Source organism: Otolemur garnettii, unplaced genomic scaffold (genome assembly GCF_000181295.1).
Source record: "Otolemur garnettii isolate 467f Iridium unplaced genomic scaffold, OtoGar3 scaffold00023, whole genome shotgun sequence".
NCBI classification, from domain to species: Eukaryota; Metazoa; Chordata; class Mammalia; order Primates; family Galagidae; genus Otolemur; species Otolemur garnettii.
In genome coordinates, this window is record NW_003852418.1 from 7,791,688 (window position 1) to 7,801,529 (window position 9,842).

Here is a 9,842-nt window from a genome sequence, read left to right on the forward strand (position 1 = left end):
CACAGGTGCCCGCCACAACGCCCGGCTATTTTTTGGTTGCAGCCGTCATTGTTGTTTGGCGGGTCCGGGCTGGGGATTCAAACCCGCCACCTTAGGTGTACGTGGCTGGCGCCTTAGCCGGTTGAGCCACAGGCGCCGAGCCACAATGAAATGTTTAATGCCTGAGGTTATGGATACTCCAATTGCCCTAATTTGGTTAATTCATTCACATTGTATGCCTGTGTCAAAATATCACATGTACCCTATAAAGATATAAATGGTTAAGTACACATGATAAATAAATTTTTTATTAAAAACTAAAGAGACTGAGTCCATAAAGAAGAGTGATTGGGGGAGAGGGAGGGACCATTCAGTTCAGGGAAGGTGCTGGCATCAGTTCAGGTCCCATCCCAGGAGAGGTCGTTTTGCTGGGTAGTGGACAGGAGGAGGTTGGGGAGTCAGCACCTCTGGTCTCAGGTAAATGGAGAGAGGTGAGAAAAAACCAAGTTGAAAGGAAACACCCTCTTCCAGCCACGGCAGATCCTCTCACTCCCTCGTGGCCTGGGGCGTGTCATCCCACCTCCCTGGGGCTCGTTAGTCTCAGTGTAAAGACATAGTAATGTGAACCTCACAGAGAGATTGGGGGTCACGGCATGAGGGTGCACCAAGCCTAAGGGGAGGACAGCAGTCTCTCCCTTGGGGGAGTCCCACTCTGTGACCCAGGTTCCAACCTCCGCCTAGCTCCTGTGAACAGGTCCTCCGGGCTCCAGGGTGAGCAGTGCTCTCCTTAGCACTGGGAATGCTGCACTTGGCCAGTTTCTCCCCCGGGGCCCCTGGTTCAGAGAGCAGAGCAACAAGGGGGCTGAGCCTCCTGGAGGCAGCCGGGCTGTGTGGGCCAAGGAGAGACAGAGTAGAGAAGCAAAACCAGGGAGAGAGATCCGGGGCCAGTGCCCAAGAAGCGCGGGGTATCTGTGGGGGCCGCACTGGATTCTCGGTGATCACAAGCAGTGGCAATAAAGGAGCCAGAGCCTCTGGGCATTTGTTCTGGTTTATTTGACAGGGACAAGGAGTTCAAACGGTGGGGAGGCGGCATTCCTGTTGATGTCTTAGTGCCTGTGATTTGAGGTCCTCCTGCTTCAGACGTGGGCACAATCTCTAACTGAAGGGTGTGGGGGCAGGAGGCAGTGCCCAGCTGTTCCTCCATTCACAGAATGCTCATGCAAATGTTCCCACAGAAAGTGGAACAGCATGTGCTATTTGCTGGACACTTTTGGAAATATGAACAGTGGTGGTTGCATTGATCTACACTGGGCCACTGGCCACAGATACCGGCTCCTAAAAAGGTACAGAAGAAGGGTTAATGGGACCATCGACTCTTCTCCAGCTTAGAGCTCCTCTCAGACCCCAGCACCAAAGCCCCCCTCATGACACTCTGGACTTTTTACCTCCTGCTCATCTCCAAATCCTAGTGGCTGGTAGTGTCTTAAATCCAGTTTCCCCATGTCCTACCCTTACCACCACCATGCTCCTGGCCCTTCTACTGATAACTTTAACTTTCCCTCTACACCCCATTTTGCCTGCTCCGTGTGCCGTTTCTACACCTCCACACACCCCATGCCCATCTCTGGGTGTCACTCCTCACAAATGAGCATCCACTAAAGAATAATTGTCCTGCTTTCCCATCCTGTTCTCAGCCCTGATGCACCTTTCACTAGGGTGTGTACCACGGGTCTCTGGAGGTTTCAAGTGGACAAGAAAAGATGTAGGTGTCTCCTTCACTCCTATTATTATTATTCCCAGAGCTGGGTAGAGGGGCGTGAGGTCCCAAGACAGCCTGGAGTCTGCACAGTGCTGTAGGCAGTGCTGGATGTGCAGAGAGGTACCATCTCTGGGCATCACTTCTCACAAATGACTATCCATTAAAGAATAATTGTCTTGGCTCGGCATCTGTAGCATCAAGCGGCTAAGGCGCCAGCCACATACACCTAAGGTGGCAGTTTCGAGTCCAGCCCGGGCCCACCAAACAATAATGGCTGCAACCAAAAATTAAAATAGCCAGGCGTTGTGGTGGGTGCCTGTGGTCCCAGCTACTTGGGAGGCTGAGGCAGGAGACTCGCTTGAGTCCAGGAGTTGGAGGTTGCTGTGAGCTGTGATGCCACAGCACTCTCTCTGTCTCCAAAAATAAAAAGAAGAAGAATTGTCTTGTTTTCCCATCACATTCTCAGCCCTGAGCACCTTTCGCTACAGCGTGTACCATGGGTCTCTGGGATGTTTCCAGTGGACAACAAAAGATGTAGGTGTCCCCTTCACTCGCGTTACTATTATTCCCAGAGCTGGGTAAAGGGGCGTGAGGTCCTGAGACATCCTTGAGTCTGCACAGTGCCATAGGCAGTGCTGGATGTGCAGAGCGGTACCAACTCCCAGCTCTTGCTCAAGGGGGCACAAGCCTCTCCTTTCCTCCTCCCCAGGTCTCCTCCCCCACTCCCTCATCCCCACCCTGCCAGCCTGTCACGTACCAGGCATGTTGCGCATCTTATTCCGGGAAGGGTATCCTCCCTGGGCCTGAAGGAGCAGCACACAGAGAAACAGGATGGGCAGCACGGCCTGGGGTGACATGATGGTGACCAGAGCATGAGCCCTAAGTCTGACCAGGACACCACAGACTTCCCTGCAGAGCTGTGGGTAGAGAGGAAAGGAAGGAAGGAGGATGATCCTCAGCTCCTTGCTGCCTCTACTGGCCAAGCCGGGGCAGTGCAAGACAGTCCTTGCTTCCTCCCTTCACCTGTCCGCCTTGAGGTGGGTTGAGACTTCTCCAGGAATGACACCTCCCCTCACCTGTCCAACCCTCTCTTCTTGTTGACAGCATTTTTCCTCTCTGAAAGAGATCACTTATGTCTGGCTTCTACTTACACAATGTTTTGTAGAAAAGAGAAAAGAAAAAATACGATTTTTTGAAAAGAGAAGTGATTAGAATTAACCTATGTTTCATTATATTATCTTTTAGTTTCTCCATATATAATATAAACAATCCTTTGTTTTTTTACATTTTGAATCATCCATCTTTCATTATGTATCCTCTGCTGCTCTTATTTCATCATGTAAATACATATATTGTCATTGTTTCTCAAAAGGAAACGATGTCATTTATCACAATCACGCAGCTCTCCCTGTGTACCTCTTGTCAGCTGTTTCGGATGAAACAATTATTGATATCCTAAACAATACTATTTTGGGCCGGGTGAGGTGGCTCACGCCTATAATTTCAGCACTCTGGGAGGCTGAGGCGGGTGGATTGCTTGAGCTCAGGAGCTCAAGATCAGCCTGAGCAAAAGCAAGACCCCATCTCTAAAAATAGCCGGGCATTGTTGCAGGTGCCTGTAGTCCCAGCTACTTGGGAGGCTGAGGCAAGACAATCACCTGAGCCCAAGCTTTTGAGGTTGCTGTGAACTATGACACCACAGCACTCTACCAAGGGTGGCAAAGTGAGACTCTGTCTCAAAAAGAAAAAAAGGAAACAAAGAAAAGAAAAAGAAATAAGACTAGTGTTACTTTAAAAAATGCTATTTTGAACATTTTTGCTCATAATCCCTCTAGGCTTCAGTAGCAGAAGTTGAATTAGTGAATCAAAGAATAATCCTGTATACATTGTATATGGAGGGAGGGGGAAAAAAAAAGAAACTCAGAGAAAACCAATTAATCTTTTTTTCTTTTGAGACAGAGTCACTTTGTCACCCTTGGTAGAATGTCATGGCATCATAGGTCACAGCAACCTCAAACTCTTGGGCAATCCTCTTGTCTCAGTCTCCCAAGTAGCTAGCACTACAGGCATCCACCACAATGCCCAGCTAGTTTTAGAAAGAGGGTCTCACTCTGGCTCAGGCTCGTCTCAAACTCCTGAGGTCAAACAATCCACCCACCTCGGCCTCCCAGAGTGTTAGGGTTACAGGTGTGAGCCACCACACTTGGCCCTAGAACCAATTAATTTTTTGAACCAAATAAACTATTTTGTGTGTGTGTGTGCATTTTGTTTGTGTGTGTGTTTTTTGAGATAGAGTCCCACTTTGTCACCCTCAGTAAAGTGCTATGGCATCATAGCTCACAGCAACCTCAAACTCCTGGGTTACAGCAATCTTCTTGCCTCAGCCTCCCAAGTAGCTGAGACTACAGTCAGCTGACACAGCGCCCGGCTATCTTTTTTAGAGACGGGGTCTCACTCTGGCTCAGGCTGGCAAATAAACTATTGGATTGAACAGAAGATGAGTGTCTATTTCCCCGAATCCTGTAAGGCACCAGACTGTAAGTGGGGATCTACTGTGAAGGAATCAGCCCCTATTGGCTAATTTGAGCAGCAGAAAAATGTTCACAGGTTTAGTCCTCAGACAGATGTGAAATTAAATCCTGACTCCAGTAGTCACTAGTTTTGTAACACTGGGAGAGTCTTGTCATCTCTACACACTCAGTTTGCCCATATATACATATATGCCCATATATATACATATATATTTTGGTGCCTCAACTGTGACACAGCAGGTGCCCAGTGTAATAAATATTCGTGTCTTCTCCTCAACCTTGTTTCCCATCCACATGAGCCCTAACATTCAGAACAGCTCTTTTTTTTTTTTGCAGTTTTGGCCAGGGCTGGACTTGAACCCACCACCCCCGGTATATGGGGCCAGCGTCCTATTCCTTGAGCCACAGGCACCGCCCCAGAACAGCTCTTTTATCTTTTGGTTTACAGCAAGTAGTCAGACCCAGCCAGAGGGGTCAGGAGACTTCTCTGCTTATTCCAGTGAATCCCCAGGCTCTGTATGAATTAGGTGCAGTGTGAGGAGTAGAAATCAGAACTCCAAACAGCCAGTCCAAGCACTGAGGGGTAACTAGCTCCGCTCTCTGAAAGGACGGAAACCCTTGTTTCAGGTTGATAGGGTGAGAAAGTGAGTTCTTCTCCCACTTTATAAGGTTGAGCGTCAATGACTCTAACGCATCCTTCAGTTGAGATTGTTTCTTCTGGTCAACAGGCTCTCCAACCTACTCACTTTGTGATCCTTCCTTTCTTATCTGCCTCCTCCTATCTTTAACATCCATCCCCCTGATTCTGGTAAGACCTCTATGTGCTGTATTCTATTCCAACATGAACGATTTTACCCAAAGAGATAGGATCCTCACTATAATAAAAGAGGTAAGTATACAGGCCGTCTACCCAAATCGTCTCCCTGGGTGATTCTGGAATTTCCATCAGTTTTCACTCTTCCTTTAAAGAATAAAGCTATTGGGCAGCACCTGTGGCTCAAAGGAGTAGGGTGCCAGCCCCATATGCCAAGGGTGGCGGGTTCAAACCCAGCCCCAGCCAAAAACTGCAAAAAAAAAAAAAAAAAGAATAAACCCATTTATAAATGCAAATAGCTGTAGAATAAGAAGTCACAGGACTCACAGAGACTTCAGGAAAGGAGACTATGAATACAGACATTGAAAACACAAATTTAAGCTCAGCACCCATAGCTCAGTGAGTAGGGTGCCAGCCACATACCCTGAGGCTAGAGGGTTTGAGCCCGGCCCGGGCCTGCTAAACAACAATGACAACTTCAACCAAAAAATAGCTGGGCTTTGTGGTGGGCACCTGTAGACCCAGCTATTTGGGAGGCTGAGGCAAAAGAATCGCTTAAGCCCAAGAGCTTGAGGTTGCTGTGAGCTGTGATGACATGGCACTCTTCCAAGGGTGACATAGTGAGACTCTGTCCCAAAAAATAAAAAAGAAAACACAAATTTATAGCCTAACAAGAAAGATCATGGCCTCTTTGTGGAATTTAAAAATGTTAAGATAGGTAGATATAAATGTATATCCATTTTAGGATATAAATGTATACCATATTAGGTATAATTTATATACTAGAGAAGGGCATGGGAAAAAGGGCTAATGGGAGTACATGATCAATGTCTTAGAGCTCAGACAACGGGAAGGAATGATTAGCCAAGGGCTGAAGACAGAAGTAGACCTTGAACATTACAAAAGAAATGGACGCTCAGAAGTGAAGATGTTAATCTACCCTAACAGGAGAAAGAGGGGGTGAAGCAAGGGTGCTGGATTCTCAATAAGCTGGAAAGAAGATGGTGGTCAAGATTCCATCCTCCTCTGATATTCTGAACTCCTCATAATGTCTCCTTCAGTATTCAGGGGTAATTTATGTTCAAAATCTCTGATACTCATACTTTTAGTTTATAGAGTGCTTCTGTACCTTTCCCAAATCCGGTCTTTCCTTTTAGTCACTTGTAAAGGATAACAATATGGAGCGTGGACACTGTGACACTGACCCTATGGAAGAAGGGCATGAATGGGAAACAGAAGCTCAACTAAGAGCTCCATTTTCCCAATTCCCTCTGAAGCTAGGGTGGCAATGTAAATATTTTGACTAATAGATTGAAGGCAAAAGTTAATTGTCATTCTGGCTCAAGCCCTTAAGAAGATAGCAAGTCGATGTCACACTCTCTTTCCTCTCCACCAGCTCAGTCTTGATGACCACAAGGCTCTAGAGCAGTGGTTCTCAACCTTCCTAATACAGTTCCTCATGTTGTGGTGACCTCCAACCATACAATTATTTTCATTGCTCCTTCATAACTGTAATTTTGCTACTGTTATGAATCATAAGGTAATTATCTGATATGCAGGATGTATTTAGGTGACCCCTGTGAAAGGGTTGTTTGACCCCCAAAGGGGTCACGACCCACAGATTGAGAACCACTGCTCTAGAGCATGGTGACACCACCAGACAGAAGGAGCCTGGGTCTTTGACTCATCATGTGAAAGAAGAGTCACCCACTGAATTATTACATGAACAAGAAGTAAAAACTTCGTCACATTTTAGGATGATATGATGGAGCCTTTCTGTTTAAGCAGTTTAGTCTATCCTAGCTGATAACACACATTTTTGGCAGACCCAAACTTCTCTTTGGCAACACCCCTGTTTTGAATCCACTGATCCATGGTGCTGAAGACCCAGTTCAGGAAGTTCCTGTTCCTTGCCCAGCCGTTATCACTTGCCTCAGAGTCTGAATTTATGGGACCTTTATCGATGCAATCTAGTAGGCGCTGTTTCATCTCTCTAATGAATTGCTATTTCGTCTCTCTAATGAACTTCTGTGGCCTTGGGCATGTCTTGTTTCTATGTGATTCACAAGAGGAATGGAAGGCTTGAATGAGAACTTTCATTGAATTACTGTGTTTGGGATTCCTGTGTGCAGGACAGCACACTCACTGCTAGGTACTGTAGCATAAGTCAGACACTGTTCCTGCTTTTATGAGATTCAGAATCTGGCAGGAAAAACAGAAAATTGAGTAAGTTCAATGCAATATGACAAGGGTTACAGAGGGGGAGAATAAAGTACTATAGAGACCCAACAGATGGTCTACTGACTCCAACTAGTAAGAGTAAATGAAGGATTCTAGGAAGAATGGTCCTTTCAAATAAAGCCTTTTTTTCTTTTTCTTTTTCATGTTTAGTTATTATGGATACATAACAGTTGTGTGTCTTTATAGGGTACATGTGATGTTTTGATACAGGTATACAATGTGAATGAATCAAATCAGGTAAGTAGGGTATCCATCCCCTCTGGCATTTATCACTTTTTGTGTGTGTTAGATACATCCCACTTCCACCCTTCCAGTTATTTTAAAGCATACCCTAAGTTATTAGGATACTCCATTGTATCTGAATATATATATGTATATGTACCACAATTTCTTTATCCATTCATCCACTGATGGACACTTAGGTCAATTTCAAACCTTGGCTGTTGTGAACAGTACTACAATAAATACGGTAATGCAGGAATCTTTTCAATATACTGAGTTCCCTCCTTTAGATATATACCCAGAAGTGAGACTTCTGGGTCAGTTGGTAGTTCTATTTTCAGTTTTCTGAGGACCCTCCATCCTGTTTTCCACAGAAGCTGTATTAATTTACATTCCCACCAATAGCGTACGGGGCTCCTCTTTCTCCATGTCCTCACCTACAATCATCATAACCTGTCTTTTTGACAAAAAGCATTTTAACCAGGGTGAGGTGACATCTCGTTGTAGTTTTGATTCACATTTCTCGGATCACTAATGATGGTGAGCCTTTCTCCATATAACTGTTGGCTCTTTGTCTGTCATTTTTCAAGAAATGCCCATTCAGATCCTTCGCCCATTTCAAAATCAGACTTTTTTTCCTATTGAGCCAGTGGAGCACCTTATATTTTCTAGTTATTAGTCTCTTGTCAGATAGATCATTTGCAAATATGTTCTCCCATTTCATGGATTATCTCTTGTTTTGTCGATTGTTTCCTTTCTGTACAGAAACTTTTTGGGTTCATATGATCTCATGTTTCCAGTTTTGCTAATATGAGATCTAAAAGGGGGATAGAAGTTACCCTTTGCCTTTTAGCTAATTGTGGAAATGAAGTGAATGTCCAACACACATTAATATTTTAAAATTATTTTTTATGAAATCATAACTTTGTACATTGATGCATTTATGGGGTTCACACATTAATTATTTTATCATTAATCTTAGCAAAGCCAAAAGGTAACTGGACATTATTAATATCTAGATGGCTGGGCCCAGTTGTTCTTGCCCATGATCCTAGCACTTGGGAGGCAATGGTGGGAGAATTGCTTAAGGCCCGGAATTTAAGACCAACCTGGGTAACATAGTGAGACCCCCAGCTCTAATAAGAAATTTTTTTAAATTAGCCAGACTTGGTGGTGCACACCTGTAATCCCAACCACTGGGGTGGTTGAGGCTGAAGGATTGCTTGAGCCTGAGAGTTCAAGGTTGCGGTGAGTTATGATTGGGCCACTGTACTCTAGCCTGGGCAAGAAAGAAAGATCATGGTTCAAAAATAAAAAATAAATGCACAGCAGCACAGACCAAAGTTGAGCCCTTAATATGACACCAGTCCTCCAGGAAATAAAGCAGCTGTTTCATGAAATGTTTATACATCGAAGCCCTTATGGCCTAGAAAGGGCCATGACTCATGTTGACCAGGATGGACACATTTCGGCAGCATGATTAGACTTTCCTCCTGCCTCAGCCAGCACCATTATGTGATGACTCAAATAGCGTCTGATATAGTGACATGGAATTCAGTGTAATACCACTTCAGGCCAAGTGACAAATTTTACATCAAAAGAGGTACAAGGGGGCTGCACCTGTGGCTCAGTGGGAAGGGCGCCAGCCCCATATACCGAGGGTGGTGGGTTTGAACCCAGCCCTGGCCAAACTGCAACAAAAAATAGCCAGGCGTCCTCGGGAGGCTGAGGCAAGAGAATTGCCTAAGCCCAGGAGTTGGAAGGTGCTGTGACCTGTGATGCCATGGCACACTACTGAGGGCTATAAAGTGAGACTCTGTCTCTTTAAAAAAAGGTACATGAGGCTCTGCACCCGTAGCACAGTGGTTACGGCGCCAGCCACATACACGAAAAGTTGGCAGGTTCTAACCCAGCCCAGGCTAGCTAACCAACAATGACAACTGCAACAAAAAAAATAGCCAGGTGTTGTAGCAGGTGCCTGTAGTCCCAGCTGCTTGGGAGGCTGAGGCAAGAGAATTGCTTAAGCTCAAGAGTTAAAGGTTGCCATGAGCTGTCATGCCATGGAATTCTACTGAGGGTGACAGTGAGACTCTTTCTCAAAAATAAAAAAATTATAATAATAATGCACAATGATCACTTTAGATTAATATAAAAAAATAAGAATGGCTTACTTGGGCTCGGCGCCTGTGGCTCAAGCGGCTAAGGCGCCAGCCATATACACCCAAGGTGGTGGGTTCGAATCCCCAGCCCGGGCCCGCCAAACAACAATGATGGCTGCAACCAAAAAATGGCCAGG

At 45.4% G+C, this 9,842-nt stretch overlaps 1 protein-coding gene across 1 annotated transcript; it reads right to left on the bottom strand.

Annotated features, from left to right (window-relative positions):
- Positions 1-1,183: 1,183 nt before the first annotated feature.
- Positions 1,184-2,595, bottom strand: WFDC10B (WAP four-disulfide core domain 10B). Its single transcript, XM_003787646.1, has 2 exons — positions 2,496-2,595; positions 1,184-1,311 (listed from the first exon to the last, which is right to left on the bottom strand). Exons 1-2 carry the CDS (start codon positions 2,593-2,595, stop codon positions 1,184-1,186), a joined length of 228 nt encoding a protein of 75 aa, XP_003787694.1.
- Positions 2,596-9,842: the final 7,247 nt, after the last annotated feature.

Coding starts and splice junctions, on each gene's coding strand:
- WFDC10B (XM_003787646.1), bottom strand. CDS start 2,595: ATGTCACCCCAGGCCGTGCTGCCCATCCTGTTTCTCTGTGTGCTGCTC. Junction 1,312..2,495: donor TAAGATGCGCAACATGCCTG/GTACGTGACAGG, acceptor CCTTTTTAGGAG/CCGGTATCTGTGGCCAGTGG.